Source organism: Balaenoptera borealis (genome assembly GCF_965194805.1).
Source record: "Balaenoptera borealis genome assembly, chromosome: 9".
NCBI classification, from domain to species: Eukaryota; Metazoa; Chordata; class Mammalia; order Artiodactyla; family Balaenopteridae; genus Balaenoptera; species Balaenoptera borealis.
This window is the reverse complement of record NC_138873.1, coordinates 8,446,499-8,472,089: the sequence shown is the minus strand read 5'-3', so window position 1 is coordinate 8,472,089 and position 25,591 is coordinate 8,446,499. Positions and strand designations below refer to the sequence as shown.

At 44.8% G+C, this 25,591-nt stretch overlaps 1 protein-coding gene across 3 annotated transcripts in view; it reads left to right on the top strand.

Annotated features, from left to right (window-relative positions):
• Nucleotides 1-25,591, top strand: part of FNDC1 (fibronectin type III domain containing 1) — a 101,247-nt gene that overhangs the window by 851 nt on the left and 74,805 nt on the right. Inside the window, exon 2 of one of the 3 annotated variants that reach the window (XM_082404501.1) lies at nucleotides 25,283-25,477. The exons of 1 other annotated variant lie outside the window; for it this stretch is intronic. In XM_082404501.1, the coding sequence (XP_082260627.1) occupies nucleotides 25,283-25,477 (195 nt within the window). Of the gene's footprint in view, nucleotides 1-7,371; nucleotides 25,478-25,591 lie in introns of those variants that run through there. One more of the 3 variants, XM_082404499.1, reaches the window with a different exon arrangement.

The following is a 25,591-nucleotide window of genomic DNA, read 5'->3' as shown; positions in this document are numbered from 1 at the left end:
TGTTCTAGAAGGGCACGGGGATAGCTGTGAGCCGCCGCGGGGCGATCGGGTACCTCGGTGCCCAAGGAGAAGCCGCGCTCTTACGTTGCCTCTCGGTGGGAAGTTTGGAGCTGGGAAGAGGACATCTGTCTTGAGAGGAGGGAGAGGGGAGAGGGAGAGTCAGTTCGGGAGAAGCTCACCATTCCCCGAAGGCTGAGGCTGGAGACGGGGGTGGATGCTTTCTTTGGGGGCAGAAATGTGAGCAACGCTTTTCAGAAAATGCAAGCGCGATGTTTTCAGATTTCTTGTACGTCTCCCGCAGAGCGAGACAAATTTTTCATCCCTAAGCCGTTGGTGGCCCTTGTTTCCACCTCCTGTGCAGGCATTTTCACACTTGACAACTGCGTGGCTTTTATTTATGTCATCGGTTTGTAGGAATCCAAGAAGTCAACATTTTTGTTGATACTGCTCACTCCCAGCTGGGTTATAAAAATTCAGATGCGATTCTCAGGAGGGCTTTATGATTCTATTTAGTGTCTCGATTGCCCTCCTGCTACAAGGGAAAGGGGAAAAGTTGGGGGTCACATTGCCTTCTGAGTCTTTTTGGTGGGTGCATCAGGCATAACGCTTGTCTCAGGATTATGCCAAGCGCTGGGATGCTAAATGCCACTTTTTCATAAAACGAGGGTCCAGTTGTAGGTTGTTTTCGTCTCTGTTAGCTACTTCTAGGAAAGCATTCACTGAATATTTGTATAGTACTTACCAAGAATAAAACTATTTTAAAGCCCTTCAACTTCCCCACCTACAGCCCGTGGCTTTTTTTTTTTTTTTTCCTAAATTCAAATTCTCTGAATTTGAAAGAGTTTTTGTGTCAGAAAACAGACTGAAAGTGGAACCAGTGGCACACTGGCATTTTACAGCCTTGTACCTGTTAGATTCCACTGCCACCTGCCCGATGGGTTTACATTTGAGTGGGTCTGAAGTCTGGGTGGCTTGTGATCGCTCCCGGAATCCTGTCTTCTGCATGCTGCTCCTTGTCTCGCTTTCTGCTCTGTAAATCACTGAGCTGTGGAATGTTGGAGCTGGAACGCTTGCTGGCACTTCTCTCTACTGTGTTGACGTGGGATTTGCAATAAAATGATGACCAGACTAGAAGCAGACAAAGGAGGACAAACACGTTTTGAAATGCATATTTACTGCATTTAAATGACAGAAGGAAAGGAAGCGACGTCACCTGCAGAGAGCTCCATGTGCTGGGGAAGAAATCAGGGGGCACGTAATTTATTCATCTGCTTCTCTGGAAGGCTTCCTGCCTGTCTTGCTGTCATAGCTACAGTCACTGCTCCAGACTTGTACTCTGGTACTTACAGCAGGGCTGTGGACACACTGCTTCGTCTCTCACTGAATGAATGCATGGGCTTAGCAAGCTGCTCGAGTCAGGCCCTCTCCTATCCCCCAGACCTTTGGGACCAGAGTCCCTGTCATGAAATCACCCAGAGCCACCTTCCTAGTGGCTGACCCATCACAGCTCAGAGGAGCTTTCCTTAAAACAGAGGTGATTTGCAGGGCATGCTGAAGATCTAAATAAACCCTTCAACTTGGTGGTCAATTAAAATGTAAAACAAAATGAGCAAGTGATGCACGCTCCCCCCCATCCCTACAATAAAATACTACGCAACCGTTAAAATTGTGATTGCACTTGCCAGTCTGATAAGATATGTTTTTCTAAAAACATGTGAGGACACAAATACTCTCATACATTTATAGTGGTTATCTTAGGATGGTTTTGGGTGATTTAAAAGCTTTTTTCTTTAAAGCTTGAGGACTCTTTCAGGGAATCCGCAAGGTCAAAGCGATTTTCAAAGTAATACTAAGATATTATTTGCTTTTTTCACAGTGTTGATGTCTGTAGTGAGGGTACAAAAGCTTAGTGAGAAAACTTCAACTGCGGGTGCTGTAGTGTGAATCTTAGCGTTGGTGCCATCGTGAGTTGGTAGTCATTGCATTTTTCAGGCTTTTGAAGTTAAGAAAGGATATGCCAGTTTCAATGAAGAATGTCCTTGGTGCAACAGTAAAAATTATTAATTTAACCAAATCTCCACCCTTGTATGCATGTCTTTTTAATATTCCGTGTGAGGAAATGGGAGAGGCACATAAAGCACTTCTGCTGACTGCCCAAGTTCGTCAGTAATCCTGCAGAAAAGCAGTTGTGTGATAGTTTGAGTTGTGAGCTGAACTAGCCGCTTTTTTTCATGGAATGCCACCTTTACCAGAAAGAATGGCTGCAGACAGACCAGTTATTTTGACTTGAGTATTTGGCAGACATCTCAAAAAATGAACAAAGGCGGTCTGCCGCTTTTGGTAAAATAACTGCTAGTAGGTCTTGCCAGTGAGAAAATTGAGCTGTCAAGTGAAAATTAGAATTTTGCCATGTCACCTCCAACATCCTAAGCTTGAAAGCTTCCCAATACTTAGAAACTTTTCTAACAAGATAGGTGGTGATATAAAAGAATGTGATTTTGAAATACTGTGTTATAAAATGTGTCAAAATTTAGATGCTCTGCATAAGCAAGTGAACTGGTAAATCCAAGTGAACTGGTAAATCCAAGTGACCGATGCACAGTGTTACAAAATCTTGCCTGGCTAAAAGGTCCATCAAAGTGCAAAATAGCCCAGTGGATTTTTAATGTAACAAAATGTGAAAAATTCTTTTTATGGTTTCAGATTGTACATTGCAACTAACCTTTAAGAAACTGCTACTTGATGAGTTTTGGTGTAGTATCAAAGATTTTCCAAAATTATCTGTAAGGCTATTAAAATACCTTTCCCATATCTGTATGAGGTCAGATTTTCTTCAGGTACTTCAGCCAAAACAACATACTGCAATAGGTTGAAGGCATAACTGGATAGGAGATCCCGCTGTCATCTATGAAAGAGATTTGCCAAAATGCCAAAAAATGCCATTCTTCTCATTTTCTTTGTGTTTTGGAAAACAGTTATTTTTCATAAAATACAGTTTGTTATGTCAGCTTGTAATGGTTTACTATTGCTATTTTAACATGAATTAATAAGTACGTAGTTTAACCTCTTCCTAGATTTAATTTCTGGTCAGTAGATATGGATAGATAAAATCCACAAAAACACAAACTCTGTGAGATCCTCATTAATTTAAGAGTAGATAGGAATCTGAGAAAAGGAAGTTTGATAACCACTGCCGTATAGAAAGGATGTAGGTTCAACATCAAGGCGCCTGGGTTTGAGTCTCAGCACTGCCATTCACCTGCTGTGTGGCTTCGGGCCAGTTAGTCAATCCCCACTAGACCAAGCAAATGGAAAGATTCCTTCCACCTCTAGAAGCCCTCACAGATTTTCCTGTGGCCCAACCTACATGCAGCTCTGTAGGGTTCCCCTCCTATTTCTGTCCTCTTTGAGAGGAGGAGGTGAATACACCCTTTCCTTTTATCGTGTACATTGGAGCCCCTCCTCCCCCAGATGAAAGAACTGTTTTATTTGTCAACTGAGCACACAATTCATTAGTTGGAATTACAGGTTGTAATAGAATTGCAGAGTGATAATTTATGTCCTTGGAAAGTTATCACTGGTCAGTTCCAGAGCGTCATTTTACCAAGACCATTCGTAGCTCTATTTAAGACACAAAGGCCCATTCCCTGAAAACCGGCCCTGTTGGGGGTGAGGAGTGGAGGGGTGTATTAGTTTCCTGTTGCTGTTATAACAAATTACCACAAACTTAGTGGCTTAAAATAACATAAATTTATTATGTTAGAGTTCTGGAGGTTAGAAGTCTGCAATGGGTCTCACTGGCCTAACATCAAAGGTTTTGTTCCTCCTGGGGCTCTAGGGAGAATCCGGTTCTCGACTTTTTCAGCTTCTAGAGGTGCCGGCGATCCTCAGCTGGTGACCTCTCCAGCAATGGCATCACTAAACTTCCATCCATGCATCACCTTCTCTGACTCTGACCTTCCTTCTCCCTCTTTCACTTAGAAGGACCCTTGTGATTACATCGGACAACCTCCCATCTCCAGATTGTTAACTGAATCACATGTGCAAAGTCTATTTTGCTGTGTGAGATCACGCATTCACAGGTTCTGGGGTTAGGACATACCCATTTTTAGGGGCCATTATTTCGCTACTGCAAAGGGTGAGGGTGTGGGTAAAGGGAGCCTAGATGCAAGCATTTCAGGAAAGGCCCCATCATGATTTGCTCATTAAGGAGCAGAGCTGTTTTCATTGGTCCCTATGGAATTTAGGAATTTCTTGAGTTCTAGTAAAACTTCTATTCAGAAGCTTTTATTTCAGTTAGAAAATATGGACGTGAGTATTTAAACGTATAAAGATAAAGGAGAGAAAATAATATATATGTATGTGTATTCACATGTTTAACCATAGAATATTTATGTTAGGATACACCTGACGTTGAGACCTTGGATGCCTTTGGGGAGAACTGGGTAGCTGAGGGCAGGGAATGGATATTATTTCATTATTTTAAATAATTTTTAAAAATATTTATTTGGTTGCACTGGGTCTTAGATGCATCAGGCGGGCTCCTTAGTTGCAGCGTGCGAACTCTTAGTTGCGGCATGCATTTGGGATCTAGTTCCCTGACCAGGGATGGAACCTGGGCCCCCTGCATTGGGAGCGCAGAGTCTTAACCACTCTACCACGAGGGTAGTCCCTGTTGCATTATTTTAGTAGACATATTTTAGAGCATTTGGAATCAGGGAGATATTGGTTAAACACATGGCGAACATCCTTTTTTCCTTCTAAGACATTATCCTTGTCTTAGTTACAAAGAAGATGAATTTAATTTGGGGGAATTGTGTTATTAGTATCATCTTATTAAGGAAAATTCCCCAGTATGGATCAGATGATTAAAATTTAGAAATTGTGAATAAGGAATTTTTCTGCCCCTGAGTATTAGGTGATGCCACATGGAAGATGCGGAAGACACAATTTTCTCCCAGTTCCTTCCTTTTTCGGCTCCTGGCCCGGCAGGCGGCAGCACTTGCGGTCCATGGCCCTTAGAGGGCGCTCGGGGCCTTCCCGCCGCGTTGCCCCGTTGCCGCCGCCCGCTGGCCCCTCGCGTTCCAGCCCCCGTCTCCGGGGCTTTACAGAGACAAGAAACTTAGGACACACGTTCAGTTACCTGCTTTGGTTTTCCCTTGGTGTTTGCCCTTTTTTTTTTTTTTTTTTTCAATTTTGCTACTCATTGGAGTTTCCTTCAAATATTAAGCTGGGAAGGACAAATCGCTCACTGAGAGTGGACATGCCTGCAAGTTAGCAATTTTCAGTTGCTCATTGGTGAGAAAGAATTTGAAGCCTAAACCTAAAGCTGGGGTCAGCGGCGCTTTAGCTGCTGGGGTACCCCTGTTATATCTGCAGGTTCTGGCCAAAGCTGCAGCCGCTGGAGGATGGGTGAACACAAGGGACCCTGAGGGGAGGTACCTACCTCCTGGGCACTGCAAGTCAGTTTTGAGTGAGTTTTGGTGAAACTGTCTCTCTCAGTATCTCCCCTCCATGCTCACTGGATTCTTTTTGTAACCAGGGAGAGTAATGCAAATCCTAAGACGGGTTTAGAAGTGCACCATAATAACTGGAGAGCTGCTAATTCTTCTCCTGTGGCCTCCTGTATGTGGAGACCATGATAAAATTATAACATCATCAGAATCCTTAAAGTACAGTCTAATTAATCCTATGTTCATCTTTATGAGGCGTTCTTAGGTGTGCATTTACTTTCTTTTTAATATGAACTGGCAGTTAAAAGTGCCTCCGTTTACCATTTCCCTGTATGTCATTTCATTTAATTTTCCCTGCAGCCTTGTGAAGTTGGTGACGTCCTCATCTAACCCCGAGGCGACTGGGTGCAGAGAGGTTAGCTGGTTTTCCCAGAGTCGGACATCTAGTTAAGTGGTTGTCCTGGGATTTGGACTTCAGTCTTCTGGATTGAGATCCCATGTTCTTCCTACACAGACTCCCTGGCTCCCGCTGGCTTGGACGTTTCCTATGTTCCCCTTGGTCTCCTCGTTAGGCCGGTACAACCGTTTCTGATTTGCTCTGGATACCCTTCCAAATCTGTGCTTTGGTAACATTGCTGTTGAGAAATGATTCTGTCGTACATGGAAGCATGTTAAACTCTGGTAGGGCTTAACTTCAGATGGGGTTTTAGTGAACCCTATTCCCTGTTACGAAATCGATTTGGCATTTGGACATAAGCAAGATCCTCATTGTGGGAAGTGCCCTCTACTTAGTGGGCCCTGGAGACCAGTGCTCTGGGTCTAGTTTGTTACATGAACCCTTCAACCTTTAACGCAGGGGTTCTCTGTGAATGTTTGATCCATGTGATGGGATTCATAACCCTGAACCGCTGGCCTTGGATTTTCACCAGAAGGCTCCCAGAATTCAAGTTTGATTACAGCGGAGGGTTAAACCAAGCCAACAATGCTGAGAAACAGGAGCTGCTTATCTGTGGGGTTGACAGATCCCCACCTGGTGAGACTGTAGTACTAAGAGCGTGGAAGTGTTTCAGACTTCTCAGAAGAGATGTGCCATTTAAATGCTGCGATTTGTCTTTTAGGGATTATTCTCTGGTGTCACATCTCTTCATTCACTCCAGTGGTCCTGACCCAGCCGCTCATTTGCACTATGACCTTGGGCAGGTCATGACTCTTCAGGCCTCGGTTTTCTCATCTGCACAATTAGGGGATTGGACTAGAGATCTGGAGAAGGGCCCCTTCCAGCTCTCACTTTGTGGGAGTTTCCATTGGAAGGTGTCCATTCATTCAGCAAGCACAGGAACGCCAAGTCCAGTAAACGCAGTCCGTCTGTGACAGCACAGGCATGGGGAGGGGAGGGGAGGGGATGGGAGGGGAGGGGAGGGGAGGGGAGGGGAGGGGAGGGGACAGACAGTGTGATGCGTGTTAGGACTGGAAGGTCCAGGGCAGCTGTATTGTTTCGTCGCAGGCAGATGGCTGGCCAGAGCCAGCAGTCACGGATTGGGGATGCCCCTGTGTTGCTCTTGCGAGAAGGGTGGACGGTGGGTCCCTGCTCCCTCGTGCTGTGGCCGGAACCGCTTAGCATCGTAGTCAACAATCCGAGCAGGTGTGCAGCCACGGCTCCCAATCTGAGACGACGCCACATGTGTCTGCAGATGCAGTCCCACTGACAGTCACCCGCAGCTGGACCACCCAGCGCGGGGCAGGGCCAAAGAGGCGGGAGACCTGCTTGGTCACGCGTGGCCTCCTGGGAGCTCAGAGGAGCCCCCCGAGCCAGGCCAGGCCAGGTGAGGGCGGCCCCGGCCAGGCGGGCCCTGCTGGCTGGGATCTGAAGACCTGTTGACACCGACGGGTACTTTGGGTCGACAGAGGGGAAAGCTGCCGGCACGATCTCACGGGGGCAGCACCACCTCATCCTCATAGTGTTTTATAAAACAAAATCCTCTACAGCGAAGGCTCAGGCTCTCTGGACTAGCGATGGCCCAGCTGTGTGGTCGTCACACTGATGCTTCCACCTAGAAAGTAGAGAGCGTGGGTGAGCCTGTCACACGGAGGCCAGGGGGACTTATTGTACTTGTTGTAGGTCAGTGTAAAGACAGCTTTACAGGAGCATTTCCCCAGCCAGAAGGGTCAGGACTTCGGACGACGTTATGTGTGTAAAAGGTCATTTTTTTTAATGGTTTTTAAAAGTTTTTATTTTCAGAGAGTTGTAGATTCCCTTGAGTCACCCAGTTTCTCCCGAAGGGCACATCTTGCATGAGGGCAGTGCGCTGCCCTGGTCGGGGAGATGACACTGGTGCAAGTCATCAACTCTATTCAGAGCTCACCAGTTTCATGTGCTTTTGTGCGTGTGTTTCTGTGTAATTTCAGCACACGTGTAGATTGTGCAAGCACCACAGTCAACATACAGAACATTCCATCAGAAGGACCCCTCCTGCTTTTCTTTTATAGCCATGCCCACCTCCCTTCTTCCCCTCCTCCTTGGCAACCACTAATCTGTGCTCCATCTTTGTAATTTTGTCATTTCAAGAATGTCATATCAGGGACTTCCCTGGTGGTCCAGTGGTTAAGATTCTGAGCTTCCACTGCAGGGGGCAAGAGGGCTCCAATCCCTGGTCAGGGAACTAGGGCCAAAAAAAAAAAAAAATGTCATGTCATATCAATGGAATTGTATATATAACCTTTTGAGATTGGTAAAAGCCTATTTTTAAAAAGTATATATTTTTGCCCATTCTGCTTGAGATCACTACAGTTAGTTTGCAAGTATTTTGTGTGTACTGAGACATTATGGTGAGTAATTTGGCATGGCAGGGAAGTACTACGCCCACCCTGGTCCAAGCCAGCTTACCTGGATTATTGCGATAACCTTCTCACTGGTCCCCCTGCTCCTGCCCTCTTCCCCCACACTCTGCTTTTAAAACAGCATCACAGTGATTCTCATGATGCATGAAGTCACAGAGCCTTCTACCTCTCTCAGATAAAAACCGAAGTCCTAGCAAGTTTTCAAGGCTACATATGATCATCTTCCTCACCAGGCCTTCCCTCACTATCAGCTTCAGCCCCTGGGCCTCCTTGCTGCTTCCCTAATGTGCTAGGCACCTTCCAGCCCCAGTGCCTTTGCACTTGCTGTTCCCTTGGCCTGAACAACTTTCCATAAACATGTATGGGATATCCCTCACCGTCTTCAGGTTCTTTATGCGGTATCATCTTCTCGTGAGGCCTCACCTGACCACTCCCCACCATTTAACAGTATAATCTTACCCTTACCCCACAGCACTTCTTATCCCAGTTTTATTTTTCTCCTCAACCTCTATCACTACCTGAGAGTGTGCGTATTTCACGTGTGTGGTGGTAATTGCCTGTCTTTCTCCTCTGGAACGGAAGCTCCATTTTGTCAGTTTTGTTCACTGAATTTTCCCCATTGCCTGGAACGCTGCCTGAAAATAGTGGGTACTTAGTAGATATTCACTGAATGATGGGATATGCTTTGTTTGGTATTAATTACATATGATATACATTCAGTCTCTTTATGTACGTTGACCTGAGGCCAGCAGGATATGTGCAGTTGGTGGGTGTGGGGCAGGCCCCTGCTTGCCTCTCACTCTAACCTGTGGAGTCAGCACATGAATTTTGAGGAGTGTTGGCTTGTGTTGGAAGTCCTGTCTGCAGCGGGAGTGAAGAATTTTATTTACATGGTATTCTTGTTTCCTAGGGCTGCCGTAACAAAGGGCCACAAACTGGGTGGCCCTTTAAACAACAGAAATTTATTCTCTCGTAGTTCTGGAGGCTAGAAATCTGAAATCTGCAGGGCAAGGTCATACTCTTTCTGAAGGCTCTAGGGAAGAATCCTTCCTTTCTTAGCTTCTGGTGGTTTCCAGAATCATTGGTGTTTCTTGGTTTGTAGATGTGTCACTCCAATCTCTGTCTCCGTTGTCACTTGGCATTCTCCCTGTGTGTCATCTTATAAGGATATTGGTCATACTGGATTAAGGCCAACCCTCATCAAGCATGATCTCATCCTAATCTGATTACATCTGCAAAAACCCTGTTTCTAAATCCTGTTCACAGGTACTGGGCATTAGGGCTCAACATACCTTTCTGGAGGACGCAATTCAACCCACAGCATATGGTATGCCTTCATACCAACACAGTTCCTTTTCAGTAGGTGAAAGAATTCACACAACTTCCAGCACTGGGCCGTAGTTGAGAAGTGGGCAGATATGAGTCACTGTGTTGCATTGTGTGCTGAACTGTCAACCCAGAGCTCCAAACACCTACGCACATTCAGTGAGCCTAATTCATAGATCCAGCCTGGCTAAAGCCTTCGTTCATAAAGTAAGTAATTAAATAGTTAAATCAGGTCTTCTATGGGCAAGTAACTCTGTTAGGCTCTAAGGCACAGGCTACAAAGACTTAATAAAGAAGTTGGGGTTGATGCAACAATAAATAATGGCATCAGATGTGATCAGTGTAGCAATACAGGATCATCTAGTACTTTCTAATCAACTTCCACCTGCCAGATAGAGTGTTAAGTTCTGAATGTTTTTACACTGATGCACGTAGAATCGTAAGATCAGCAAGAGAAATCACCAGATGTGTCCTAGGACTTGGCCTGGCGGGTGCACTTTGAAGTTGACACAATCTACGTTTTTCTCCTATTTAGTAAAAGTTGAGATGTGTTGCTGTCTTTCTTTTATCTAGGTTGTATTCTCTAGTGGTGTCTTCTAGGTGGTGTGATGTGGCAGACTTGCTCTCCCAGAGTGTCTGACTCCCTGACATTCTTTGTGTTATGGAAAGCCACCATGTTCTCTTTCTGCTGTAATACCTCCCTGGCTCTGCTGTTTATAATACTATTTTCTACCCTACCCAACAATTTCTTTCTATTATTTTCTGATAGACTGGGAGGATTGAAGCATCTTCTTACGTTGAATAACTCTCAGAACCCACATACATACCTACAGATATCCAAGCAAACCATAGTCAAAGGGAAGAGAAAAGAGGGGCAGAGAATACTAAGCTCCTTGACTTTCCTGAGACCTGGGCTGATCTTATTCTACAGTTGTCGTGATGACATTTTGACTGTAACACCCAGGGAGAGAGAGGTCTGGGAGATGAGGCACAGGCTACTGTCTGAGTAGATTGTGTGTCTCTTGTAGAACATGAGGGGTGTCTGGGATGAGTTCCATAGGGTCTGATGATGCCCTGAAGTTGTAATGAGCTTTCCTTGCAGGGAGCAATTCAGGAACATTCTGAGGGTTAAAGGGTAGGCTGGGTTAGAGTCTTAAAGAGATTAAATGTCTTATTAGAATCCAAGTTGTGGAAAGCAGTGCGCCACTCATGGGAGAAACCTCTAGCAAAGGCTGTCCTTGATGCCATACTTTGTTCTCTGATCATCCTAGCCTGAAGAGGACCTTCTGAGCCCTGATAAAGTTTATTGTTAGTAGCACTCAGCTGATATTTAATGCCGGATGCCCTTGCTCTTCCTTTTGGATGCCAATATAGTGCTTCCCTCAGGAGACTGAAGACCTTTGCCTTTCTTATATATCTGTGATTACCTCACTTGTATCCCTGGGCAGTGCCTTGCTTAATAACCCTGCCTCACCCAATTGAGTAACACATTCATAGATGTTTACCCTTGAAGGTGGGGGAAACCTATTGGAATTTGGGTAGAACCATCTAGTCATGGAAAACATTGAAGACCATTTTAGACACACAGTTGATAGGCTGATTGAAGAGGGGAGACTGGATCAGATTACCCAACTTTCAACTCTCAGGATTTAAAAATTCTAATAAGTATATTATGTAAGCGTATTTCCTGAGATTGAGGGAAATGAGGACCCAAAGCCCTCTCCTGCTGTGTGAGGAGGGAGCGCTGGCCAAAAGCCCAGGTACTGGGAATCCTGCCGGGTCGTTTTCTATTGGGTTGTAATTGGTGACATTGGTCCTTCTGTGGCTCTTCTTCCTACTGTTGTATCTCACATTTATTGAGTGCTTTATGATTTTCTTTCACATTTTATTCTCACAAGAATGCTTGGAGGGTAGCTATAGAAAAGGAACGAATTAAGTTTGATATTTGCAGCATGAAACATGGGTGGCATATTTGCTTGGTTGGGGGGCTTTGAATGGGAGTGGGCATGTCCTAATAACAAGCGGAGAAAAAATGAGCTCTTCTGAGCCTTTACTTGACTTGACACTGACGGACATTCCCTTCTTCCTGAAAATCTCTCCACTCCTGTCTTCCATGATGCAACTTGAATCCTGGTTCTCCTCTTTATCACTAATGTTTCAGATTTAAAACATTTTGGTCCCAGTCATCCTGTAGACACCAGTGTTCTTTGGGTTTCATTGGAGGTGCTAAGTGGACAGTTGGATGCGCTGGTGCTCAGAGGAAAAGCCAGAGCTAGAGTTATGAATTCGGGAGCCATCAGCACATGGATGGTGTTTGCAGTCCTGGGACTGGATGTGCTAACTTAGAGAAGGCCCAGGAAGGGTACGCAGAGAAGAGGGGGGTCCAGAGCGGGGCTTGGAAGCACTTGAACGTTTTGAGTTCTGGCAAAGAGGGAGGAGCTGCCGAAGGAGACAAGTGATGGGGAAGAGAAACCAGGGAGTATGGTGTCCTGGAAGGCGGGAGACTGTGGGTCAGGGAGGACAGGAGAGGTACTTCCACGAGGAACATGATTCAGCTGTTGCTGGAAGCAGCGCAAGTGAAGGACCGAGAAGGAGGATTTGGCAACACGACATCTTCCTGACACAAGAGCTCGTTCAGTGCAGTGAGCTCATGTGTCCCAGTGAATTCAGCTTCCACTAATGACTTTCAGTTTTACACCTTTGGTTCTGATTTCTCTCCAGGCCTACATTGATTCCTTGTAGTTATAATGACAGCTGAGAGGCAACCAGGTATAGTAGGAAGAGCATGGTCTATGATTTCAGATAGTGACCACTATCACTTACTAGCTGTGTGCCCCTGGCGAGTCACTCGACTCTCGAAGACTCAGTTTCCTCATTTATGCAAATGAGGATACTGTTTGGGTGAGCAGATGTGAACTTTTATATATAGAATGGATAAACAACAAGGTCCTACTGTAGAGCACAGGGAACTATGTTCAATATCCCATGATAAACCATAATGGAAAGGAATATATAAAATAGGAATGTATATACATGTATAACTGAGTCACTTTGCTGTACAGCAGAAATGAACACAACATTGTAAATCAACTATGCTTTAATAAAAACAAAATATGGAATAAAAATGAGCATACCAAAGTGCAGTTCACTGGGTTGTTATGGAGATTCAAGAGCTAGAGGTTATGATCACGTGAACGCTTTAGCCACCTCTGGACCCCCAGTGCGTAGCCCAGAATCTGACACGTAGTAGGTGCTCAGTGAATATCTGTTACAGAAGTAAATGAAATGGCTGGCACTGAGTAGGTACACAGCAATTGTTCATTTCCTTCCTCCTCTTTTACTTCTCTATTTTTTCCTTTTCACAAATGGTCCCATTGCAAAACTTAAAACTTTTTGCTCCTTGGGTGTGTTGTGCATTTTTTCATCTTCATCGATAGATGATTTGCCTCTGCCCATTCGTAACCAGTAAGTGATTATCTGAAATATTTTAAAATTTTAAATATGAAAACGTATTTCAGAAAGTGATTATCCTTAGCAATCTGGGTTGTCACTGGGTCCATGTGGGGTTGGCTTCCGGTCACGTCTGCCTCATTTACTCTGTTTCATACCTTCCTCTCCACAACATTTGCTTGGCCTCTCTTCTAAGGGTATTTTTTCAGGGAGCTTTCTGAGTAAGATGAGCGTTGATTATAGCGACAGTAATGCCCAAGTGTTTAACATAGTCAGACAATGACTTTCACATTTTGGGACAAGGAATGAATTTTCAGGGAGTTTTTTTTGGCTGGCATGTCAAGCAGTTTGTAGTAGGCTGAGTTTAAGCTGCACCAGCTATTTCTCAGCTGCGAATTGAATTTGAAGAATGTGCAAAAGATCCCACAAAAGCCTGGAAAGTACTGGTTTCTTGTAGGGTCTCTGATGCCAGTCAACAGCAGGAAGGAGTCCTATATTCCCTTCTCGTATCTAGGCATTTTCTTTTTAGGGTCCCTTGTTTTCTTATTGTCATAGATAAATATGTCTATGGAATTTCTCCAATTACATTTCCCTAAACCATTCTGGAAAGCTGGTGGTTTAGATGGGGAAAAATTCTTGTTTTTGTCTCTGGAATAGTAGCTTTTGCTTACATTGGTTCCTGAATAAAATGGCCAAGGGCTTTAAAACCTTAACTCCTAATGTTCAAATTCTGCCAGCTCTGCTGGTTAAGTTCACCCTTTCTGGCTGCATCATGATCTGGGTAGAAGTACTTACTCAAGTCCATGGCATACTGACAAATAAATCATTGACATTGTCAAAATTAAATTCCTCAGTGTGTGTGAAAAAAAAGACACATAAATGTATAAAATCAAAAAAAAAAAATTAAATTCCTGGAGTGGATCCCTTAAAAACAACAAACAGAAAGAAATTAAAGTTAAAGCAGTTCTTATTTAGAAATCAAGAGAAAAAGTGATTTGTTTTTATGGATCCAGAAATGATGATATCAGGTAGCAATGGATTGGGCTGCTGATAACACGCTATCTGGTGAGCAGTGGCTCAACAGGTTAGGGAATTGTTTATCTTACTCACCAATAAACTCGGGAGCAGAGAGGTTCTCAGGGACCCAGGATCTTTTTGTATTTCCACTCTGCCACCCCAGGCCAGGTCATCATTCTCAGACTTGTTACTTGATTGATGTTCCAAGATGGCTGCTGCATCTCCAGGTATCACATTGACATCCCGGGGAGGGGGAAATGGAGGAAGATACAAAAGGCAAAAGCATAGGACAGCAGATCCTGACCCTTTGATAATGCTTTCCTGGAGGTGGCAGCAGTAACTTTCTCATATGTCATTGGCTAGAATTGACCACATGACTACCCTTAGCTATAGGGGAAGCTGAAGCGTTATGAATATTCAGTAGCTGAAGCGTTATGAATATTCAGTATCTCAGCCTCTACTATAGAAGAAGGCACGGGAGGAAGAAGAAGCTGGGCATGGCTCTTGGGTACCCAACCCACAGTGTCTATACAGCAGTTTCTGAATTCAGTGCGAACTGCTAAACTGTTCTTAATTAGTTGGGAAACTTGGCTTGAATGGGACTAATAAAAATTCAACTTAAAACGTCTCAGAAAACATCCTGAGGGAAAAGGCAGATTCATTTTAAGAGTATCCTTTGGACTTGAGAATTTGATTTTGGCTTTGCCACTTGCTGTTTGTTTTGAAACAGAATTCTTTGCTGCTTCATTTTTTGGTCCATTTGTGTGTTTTTCTGCTTTGTAGATCTTTCCCAAGGTGCTGGGGGTCAGGAGAGAAGAAAGAAAGAAGATAATGAAGGGGAATAAAATGAGGTTAAACTATATTAGCAAGTATTCTGGCTTCCACTCTTCACCCCAGTATCCCCCCAAATACAAACACACAGCCTAGAATCTAGAACATTCTAAGCAAACTTTGTCCATCGGGAGCTGTTAACCCTTGAGGTGACGTGAGAGTGTTGGAATGACAGCGTTGTTTACCAGCATCAAGGGACTGTGGCTGTGTTGAGGGTGCAAGTGGCCTTGGGTGGGAAGCTGGGGGCCATCTCCTGTGGAGAAGGGGACAAAGGAGAAAGCGCTGCCCATGTGGCATTGGGCTCTTCCCTTGGGAAGTCTCCATGTGCCCACAGGGGTGCCTGGTGGCCTCAGGCTTGACCAGCTTGTGTGCAGCCCCCAAGGGGAGTAGTTTCCCGAAGCCAAGTGTGGGGATCAGCTCAGCCCATGACACGAGGCTGCCTGAAGCTGGCGCAAGGGGGAGGGTGCTTGCGCAGAGCTGGATGTGGGTGCAGTGGTGCTGCCAGCGAGAGAGGATGGAAATGGACTCAGACAAACTCTACTTAAAGACTAGCCAGCGGCTCGAATTCTGAGATTTGGATGGCTTTACCATTTGGCTTCTTTGAGCTGATGGAGAAAAAATGTGATTCACAATTGTATTCAGTGACCATCCAGCGCCCTTATAAGCACAGTGGCAGATATGCATATGAATTTGGTCTTTTCGTCTGAATAAAATGATGCTCTGTTGTTATCAAAATACTGGACAATGCCCGAGGGGCCGGGAACCTTGCAGGGAATTCAGGTTTAGCAGAGGCTGCTGGTGAGGTGCGCAGGAGTGCAGTTGTACCCAGGGCCCGGCTGGCCCCTCTGGTCATTAGGAAACCCGGACTGATGCTCCAGCCACACACAAGAGCTGCCCGGGCCATTTGGAATCTTCTAGCTTCTCTACTCACATACACCCTTACCAGGTGAATACGACAGGACATATTTGCCATATTTGGGGGCATGGGGTAGAGTGTAGAATCCAGTAAGTCACCATTAACCTGGAGAAATTGACTGGGTTTTGAGGGATGTGAACCAGGGTTAAAGTCCGGAGAGCCCTGGCTACCCTTGATCTCCCGAGGGACCCGGAACATCTGCTTGCCTTGGTGTTTCTCTCTGCGTGAGGCCGGCACTGTGTGGATCCCCGTGGTGGGGTCAGAGGTTCTGTCTGCAAAGCTCTTTCAGCTCCCTGGAGTGTTTTTTACGTTTAAAGACCCCAAAGACCTAGAGTTTGGTTTCATTTTTTATGCAGTTATACCTAAAGAACCATGCCAGCCGTGGGGAACACTTTGGTTGAACCCCATGCCTAGCGTGAAGTGTCAGAAGAGGAGCCAGGCCATTATTTTCATGCTCTGACTCTGTCTACCCAACCCCAGATTTCCAGGTGGAAAACTCAATCAGCCACCTGTAAATGTTACTAGTATCAGTTTTACTTCGCACAGTTGCAAAACACCACGCACTTCCCCCCTCCCCTTTTTTTTGAAGGGAAGGGTCATAACTCTTTGGCAAATAGAATTCCAACATCCATTTGAAAAATTAGTTAAAAAGCAGTCATTTCAGTGTTTTGCCCACATGTTGCCAACCATCTGGTTGTTTCTGCATTTCTGGAGAGTCCTGTGCTGTCTGGTATCTTATGGATAATTGTTGAATTTTTCCAGCTTTCCTCGGAATCATAGTCAGATTTGTAGATCACATTGCTTCCTCCCCCAAGCTACACTGCAATTTCAGTACGTCCTAACCTTTTTTGGCGTATCGATTGGATTTTTGGTCAAACATTTGTGGTTACACTGAGATCTGTGTTTTCTTCATTTCAGAGTCTGGGAAGTATTTGGCGGTTTTCAGTGGAAAGTCAAACTTGAATTTCAGACAAAGAAGCAGTAGAGAGACTTATACAAACATGAAGTCTTTTTTGCATTAAAGAGCAATCCTTGGTATACTTAAGAAATAATTTTAGCATTTTTGGGTTTTAAGGGACCAGTTTATTTCCAAAGCTTTTAACATTCCTTTGGGGGTTTTCTCCTTAACCAAGGTTGTCCTCTCCTGCTCCTTGGCCTCCACTGCCAGACTGGGTGGGCTACAGGGCGCCCTCAGCTAAGAATGGCAGCCATCCCTGGCTGGTATTTGCCTTAATTTCTTTGGGTGTGTCTGCACTGGCAGCCTTTTGTGACCAAATGTACTGGCTGCTGGAGTAGCTTCAGAAAAGTTATTTTTGACTTCCATAGAAGATTTTGATTAATAGGCTCTTAATCCATTAGGTTCTGACTGCAAGTGGCGAAAACCCAACTTGAACTAATTTAAATTCCAGAATTCATGGCTTGTGGAACCGTACATTGGGAAGGGCAGGGCTTGAGCTGATCTTAGGGATGCCCAGACTCTTTCTCTCCATCTCTGGTCTCTTCGCCATGTGACAGCAAGAACTGGTCGCCCACAATTCCAACCGAAAGCAAAGGCAGTGCTCAGGGTCCAGCTCCAATGAGAACAATTCCTGTGAAGTTTTGGGGGCTGGCTGGGTCACAGGACCAGAGGTCTGTTACCAGAGAATTGGGGGAGGCTTCACTGGGTAGAGAAAAATGATATGTGTCCTTCACACAGCACATTTTTGGTTCCCTGCCTTGCAGAGATTTTAGGGTCTTATTAGGACTCTTTAGGAATGTAGGGAGCTGAGAGACTTTGGATTCAATTAATTTTAGTCCAGGGAATCCTGAAGAATCGACACCAATTCCAGTGAAAGATGGCAGAGATTGCAGTGCTGAGAGAACCCTGACCCCCTCTGGGCATTTGAATGAATCTCTTCTGGCTGAGGCTAAACAGGATAAGAAGTAAGGGAATAAAGCAATCTGGACTTCAAATCTTTCTATTTTATTTAAGCTGTGAGGCTGAGAAGCCTTCACTCTTGGACTTTACCTTGTCCCTGGGACTTTTGTAATAGGAGAGACAAATTGAAACGGGGACTTTTTTATGTTGCTAGTATTATATTTTCAGAGTATCTTTATTCTGTCATTTCATCTCGTTGCTGAAATCCCGTGGGCTATTTTGGACACCATGAGGTGGGCAAAATTTGGGATTGAAATAGGAAAGGCCAGAAGTGGATTTTTCAGGCTAGAGGTCAACTTGGCTTTGGACTTGGTTAAAGAATGAGCCTTCCTCATTTCAGAGCTTTTTGGGGACCCGGGGGGGGCAGTCCCCACCTACGATTAGTACTGGGGGAGGCTCTGAAGGGGGGGCAAGTGGTCCTGACCCTCGCTCTGAAGAGGCAGTCACACTTGACCTCAGGTTGAGGTCATGCCCAGTGGGGTGAGGGAGCAAGCTTCCGGGGATGCTCCGGGACTTCCATTGTCCTCCCTTGATGTTTGCTTTGGCCTCTGTCCTCATCCTGTGCTCCCTTCCCTCCTTGAGGTGTGCTGATTGGAGGGGTGAGTGGTGAGAGCCCAGTCTCCACTGGTCTACTTTCTCTACTCGGTGGCACTCACGAATTAGAAGAGACAGGCACACAGGTGTCCTCTTGGAGCCTGCTTTGCTGTAGGAAGGCTGCATTCGGCTCCAATCCTGCCTACCCATGGGGAGCGCTGGGGGGAGGCCCAGGCCTGTTGCTCTCACCCAACCTGTGAGGCAGTGGTCCTGAGCTGGTCTGCTCTGCAGGCTCAGCTGTGTCCACCCAGAATTGGAGGCGGGAGGGGGGACGGGAGGGGGCACAGGAGGCATGATGGAGGTCACACATTAGACCCACCTTCTCCAGTGCAACCTCCTCAGTAATAAACCTGATAGTTTGATTTCTGACTCCTTTATCTACTTTCTCAAATTGGTTGAGCTCAAATGTTCATAAGGACCACTTTTGTCCCCTACCCTTCAAATCACAGAAAAGGTCCTTCACACGTTTAGTCAGGTGAGATAAAATTGTATGTGATTTGTTATTTATCAGCTCAGGAGAAACGTACAGACCCTTTTTCATTGTTGTCCATTGTTGCTATCTAACGTCAGTCTATAAATTGTGTAGTTCAATATGACCGTGAGTTTTGAGATACAAATCTCTTTTTCATATTTAATTTTCAAGTCAAATCAAACTATCGTTTGAGTCATTTCCCTCAGTAAGTATGCAGTAGAAAACTCGAAGAAGAAATATTTATTTTTCTTGTAATGACTGCGTCAGTTATTGTCTCAGAAAATATTGGGTTCTACCAATTACCATGTTACCGGTGGATTTTCCTACCTCAGCTGGGGGGTAGCCTCCTTGTCTAGATGATTCTGTGAGGGGTTGCTCTGTCCAGTGCAGTCACAGGAATGAAAGGATTTGAGCTTGTTTGTCAGCTACTGTTCTGTTTCTAGATGGTAGGTTGACCGTAAATCCAGCTCAAAGTATTCATTCATTCCTCTGATATTCGTTGAACTCTGTGTGCCAACGCTTTGGTGTAGCGGATTTGACTAAAGTCAGTCAACTTGGAAAGCTGTGATGGAGTAGGTACAGAGGAAGCACACAGGCGGGTTAATAGTGGTCTCACAACTTCTCCCTCACGTCTGCCATCCATCTCCCTTCCCTCCTCTTTTTGCCTGTCTGGAGAATGTAATGAAGTAACTGGAGGATATTTTTTAAAAGTAGAACAAAACAAAACAAACTAACAAACACAACACTTTGGATCCAGAAAGATCCAGTTACTATTCTGAATCACAGTCTTAAGCAGGATTTCCCCATGGATTGTGTCATTTTTTTGGATCACTTTTATCCTTGATTCATTGTATGAATGGATTCTGAACTTTCCTTCTCTTAATCTGAGAAGTAGCCCTTGACAGAGCTCCCTTTCTAGGAACGTATTTATTTTCGGCTGTTGCGGATAGGTGTGTACCCTTAAGGATGGGTGGTGAGTCTGAACCAAGAGTTTCATTTTCAACACGCTCAGTTTGGAACTCACGTGGGCCTATCAAATAGGCAGTAGGAACTCTCCGTCTGGGATGGTTAGGGCAGAGCTGGGCATGTGGAAGTCATTGACTGTATGAGTAGTTGAAGCCTAGGTAGCACCTCACACTCCCCTCCCTAGACGCATCCTGAGATGGGTCCTCCTTACTTCCTTGGAGCCTAGGCAAGTTTTTTTTCACAGCTTTTGGGTCTCTTGGGAGAGAGAGGGAATTCTGGAGGTGGGAAATGAGTCCTTGAACAGATCTGTACCTCAAGCCTTCAGGGGCTGGGTTAGTGCTGGTTCTTCTCCAGACTTTAGCATGCACCTTGACCTGGCGCTCTTACTGATGGACCCAGACTCCCACGGGAGTGTCAGCATTCACACAGGACATTGGGAAGTTGTCAGGATCAGCAACTACATGGTTTCTTCTGGAGTTAAGGTAGAGGTCACCAGCTGGCTGCCAGTGGACTGAGTCTGGCCAGCTGGTGTGTGTGTGTGTGTGTGTGTGTTTCTTCATATAGTGTTTCTTAAAACTTAAGTGAATTAGTATAAAATTGGGAGACTTCACACAAAAATCAGGATTTCTAGCTTCTTAGAAAAAAATCTCCAGAATATTGGACAATCTGGATCCTGAATTCCTTTTGGTCAACAGGTGCCAGAAAGTAAATTGTGCCTTTGGTCAGAGTGTACATTCCTTAATATGTCTTCGCTTATTTGCTTCATCTTCCTGGTCCTTGGAGGTGTTTGGGTTGGGGACCCTCGGTTGACCTCATTAGTCTAAACCATCCTAACGTCTTTCTCTTCAATCCATTAGCCATTTAAGTGAGTTCTGAGTGTGTGGTCAGTATCCGATGCCCAGAGAGGTGCCAGAGTGGGGAGGTGGGGAAGGGACAGGTGAGGGATTGTGCCCTGTTCTCTAATGATAAATGAGCCCTGTAGATGTTGGGCAGACCAGGCCGGCCGTGGGACCTAGCTCTGGACCCAGCCTTCCCGAGGACTTCCGTCAGCCCTGGAGAATCCCTTGAGGCCACTCTGCGGACTCTCTGAGGACTGACATTGCAGCGCCCTTGGAATCTTGAAATCCATCCTTGAACAGATGTGGAGCCATACTTGGACCCTTCAACCAAATTGGCCTGCTAGGGCCCTCTTGAATGAGACCTGGAGTTTGGAGCTTAGACCAAAGTAAGAACTCTGGGTGCTGACTGTCCCTTATTTTTCCTTCTCAAACGGACCAATAGAGGTCTCATGGGAGCCATGGCACGGAGATGTCTAGCTTGGCAATTACCAGGTCTCTGAAATATCATCAAAATACCATTTTGCCACTCAGTACCTGGTAAAACATTCTTGAATCTGGATGAGGTTTACTGGTATGAACTGTGGGATGACTCTGTCGTGGTATGAAATTGCTCAAGTCATAGCAGACTCTGCTGGCTGCTGCTTCTGTCTCGAGCACCTTACCATCTGTCTCCATCAAAGACAGCCTCGAATGGGGGGTGATGGGGAAGGACACGGACAGGAAATTCTTTTTGTTTCCTCTGAAATCCCTTAGGGTGCAGCTTGAGCTCACGTCCTCATTTTGCCTTCTGTGGAGATGAAAAAACAGCTTGTCACAGCCCTAACCTGTCACACACACTCTGTGAGGTGCCCTCCCCCAACATCCCCTGTATTGAGTCATGTGATTCCTGTTCTATTAACTTTGGGTGTGTCCTTCTTCTCTTTGGAGAAGCTGTTCAGGGCATACATGGCTTTAAAGAGTATACCCCTGTATCATCTTCATCAGATGAGAATACTGAAAACTATTACAAGAGGGTTCTGTGCTTCATTTATCTAGCAGACAGGAGGGTCTGTTCTAAGTTTCTAAGAACACTTAAAAATAAATAAGGAGCCAGTGTATGTCATGTATCAACTTTATGCTACCAGAATGCTGATCTGGAACCCAGAATGCAGCCTGCAGACCCTGAAACCAATTTCACACTCCTTATGTCTCTACTTCACATTTAAGGAATGAAGTCATGAGACCTACAAAACGATGATCAGGAATAGAACAAATTGCCATGTTTCTAGCCCCAAGAATAAGTCTTCTGTCAAGTAATCCAAGTTCATGCACATTGATCTGTACCTGCCTAGAACGGTTCTTCCTTAGATAGAGGCTGGTTTGATGAATACTCTCAGAGCTCAGGCACGTGGGGGGTGAGGGGTAGGCCTGGAATGACCACAGATTCCCTTTCACTTAGCCCTCCTGTTCTTCTTTTCGTCCAGGCCTTTCTGAGGCATGGGTGATGTTGACTAGGCAGCATCAACAATGAAATCAAGTTTAAATATCAAAGTTGATGAGAATCCAGGGAATGAAAATGTCGCTTAATTAAGTCACTGTAGTATTTTGTCTACTTGGCCCAATTTGTGTGTGTTGGGGAGTTGGGTGGGGGGATGGTACATTGGTCTAAAGCCTTTGGAGAATCTTAAATTCAGGACTGATTTTACAAGCAGATTGACCCTAAGGCTGCCTCTAAGGGATGATTTCAGGGTCCCCAAAGGTCTTCGTGTTCAAAAACGACCTTTATTAGGTAACTCTCCAAGGCCTAAAATGTCACCATTAGAAAGTTGTTCCTTTGGCCTAAGATTTTGTTATAAGAATGCAAATATTGTTCACTTACTCCATTCCTTCCAGGGAGAGGAGAGGGTGAACACAGGCAGCAGGAGGCAAGGTGACTGTAGGGGAAGGCAGAGTACCCCCCAGAGGCGAAAACCATGTGGGGAGGTGGGATAGATGGTGGAGCAAATGATAAACACAGCTGGAGGCCTCACAGTTGGTTTTAGGATACTAGTGGCTTCCTAAATTAATTTTCCATGAGTGTGGTCATTGGTCATTTATGAGCAGGGACAGAGTCCGAGGGTCTGTGAGCTGTGGGAAGAGCCTGGTTTTGGAGTTGGACACAGCAGGATTTGCATTTGGTTCCACCCCTGTTCCACACAGCTGTGTGACTCTGGGCAGTTCTCCTAACCTCTCTGTTCCAGGCCTTGCTTTCTTCATCTGCCATATGGAGGGAGTAAATAACACCTCCCAGGTTGTGTGTGTTAAGAGCACCTATTGCAGTGTAAGTTTCAGGGCAGAGGGTGGCAGCTGGTAGGCACTCAATAAGCCCTCTTTTCCTGTCCATTTCCCTCTGCCATTTTTATACTTTAGAGTTGTTTTACACCATATGGCCTTTTTCTTAGTGCACAAATGCTGATGCAGGCAGTTATCGAGTTGAGACACACTGATGGTACTTGATCATTGGCAAGAGGAGAACAAACAAACTCATGCATGGACACACTTGGAAACTGATGGGGTAAGCGGAATGCAATGATGTGCATTAGGTTTTGGCGACCCAGGGGGATTTGCCTCTTGTTCTTCTTTACTTTCCTCATCTTATTGGAGCTCCTTGAGGTTTTGAATGTCCCCCTATGCTGGGCTGATGCAACCATTTGACTGCGATTCTCATGTGACTTAGAAATTATTCCATGCTGTGTCCAAGGACAGATGTAAGGCAGAGCAGGAATGAACAATGAGCATATTTATAGATTGTTCCTCTTTTCAGATGTCAGTAATGAATATAAATCATCTTCAGACCCAGGCTGTTGTGTACTGATTGAATCACTCGCACCCAGAGGAAAATGTGATGGTGTTAGGGCTTCGCAAGTCTCACATTTCAGACCATCTGTCTGAAGGGAGGTTTGGAATTGAACTGTAAAGAAAAGCATTATTCACTTATTCATTCATTTGTTTTCTTCCTTAGGAGAATCACCTAACCATGAACATCCTTTCGTGGTGTTGGAGTCCTTGCTTTGTTTCCACCGATATTTTGGTCAGGGTGAAATATTGGATTCCTGGGAATGATTTCTGCTATTGTGGGAAATGGGGATTGCAACTAGAAAGGGTCAAACACGTGGCAGAGAAGGAGGGGAGGTTTTTGTAGTGAGGCCTTGGGAGAAATAAAGGAAACTGAGGAGAGGGAGCTCCGGTCCTCAGACAAAGTAAATCCTGAAAAGTTTCTCGTAGGCGAGGAAGGGTCAGTGAAAATTATGGCAGAGTCGCCATGATTGCTAATCTTAAATATCCAGAAACTCACTAGTGTGCTATCTTTATTGTCTCCTCAACTCAAAATTTCCCCGATGGTGTTAAGTTTCTTGTCTGTGATTTCTCCCATCTCGGGTTTACAGGACCCTCACCTCTGACAATGGGGAAGGAATGCTTTCTGGGGTCTGGTCCGTGCTCATCTTCTGACACTGTGTGTTTGTCTCCAAAGTGGACATTCTTTCTCTAGTGCCTCGAAAATTATTATATTCAGACTGTATTTTTTCATTCCTTGAACTTCTTTAGTGGGGGTCCCAGGAGTTCTCTACTTTTATCATCTTTACTCCTGAGGCAGCAGGGTAATTTTGGGAAGAATAAGTGATATACGTTAGAATCAGCCATACTTATTTTGTTCAGAATCTTCATTCGTGTTACAGTCACATACTAACCAATCTATATGTTATCACGAAACACTCCTTTTTCCCTTTCTTCTTCTATGAGAGTCTAAATTCATTTTTCTTAATGTTACTAAGTTTAAATGTTTCTGGGTTTTTAAGATTAGTTTGCCCCCCATGAGAATGCCTTGCATCATTGAATAATCAGTTTCAGATCCAGATTTGCCCTAGAATTGACTGTTGCGTGAATATTAGCATCTGTTTATATTATGTTGCATTGCAATATCGGTTACATTATGAGCTGAGATATTTTGTTTGACAAAATGTTATGTTTCATTTTGGTTATTTTTGAAAATCAAGAACACTCTTTTGGAACTTCATAACTGGAGATAAACATGTGCTTCTTAATAATTTGTCCTTCCTCTTCTGGGACAAAATATGGAAACATTTAAATTAGCTACATGCAGATAAAACCAGCGGGTTACCTCTCGTACAAGGTGTTGATCTTGGTTTGTTTTCTTTGTGGAAATGAATGATTCTGTTATCTCACTTTGGATACAATGGAAATTCTTCCTGATCATGAGAGTTTTATGTTATTCTTCTCAGAGTTGTTTGAAAGATTGTCCAGCTGTACCATGCAAAATCCTAAGAAGTTATTTAATACATGAATGCTTCTGGAGAATATGTCAAATTACTATTTTGTTAATCTTGCACTAGCAAGGCAACATGATCAAGCTGGAGAACGCCTAGAGTTTATTTTGATTTGTCTTTCTTTTGGTTTAAATTTACCACCCACAGTTCCCTGAAATACATAAAAGCTTGTGGGTTTGGTATGTCTGTTTTGCTGTCGCACTGTAACGATGTCCAAATGTGACGGTACTTAAAGTCTTCAGGGTCAGACAGATTGAAAGTCATTTGCTCTTTTGCTAACCATGTCAGAGAACGTTGGAAAAAATTCGTTTTCCCAATCTGCCCTTCCCATGAGTTGATAGTTGCGCTGTTTGCATAGCTGACCACCCACTGAAGCCAAGGCATGTGAAACTGCTGTCCACTAAAATGGGCCTGAAAGTCACGTGGGACCCACCCAAAGATGCTACCAGTAGACCCGTGGAGCATTACAACATTGCCTATGGGAAGTCACTGAAAAGTCTTAAAAACATCAAGGTGAATGCGGAGACACACTCCTTCCTTATTGAGGATGTGGGTAAGTGACGCTCTGGTCTTGTTCCCGGTCAGAACTAACTGTACACCTACCTTCTCCTTCCATTCTCAGGGTGACTATTTGTGGGACAAAAATGGTACCCAGTGGTTCTTTGGG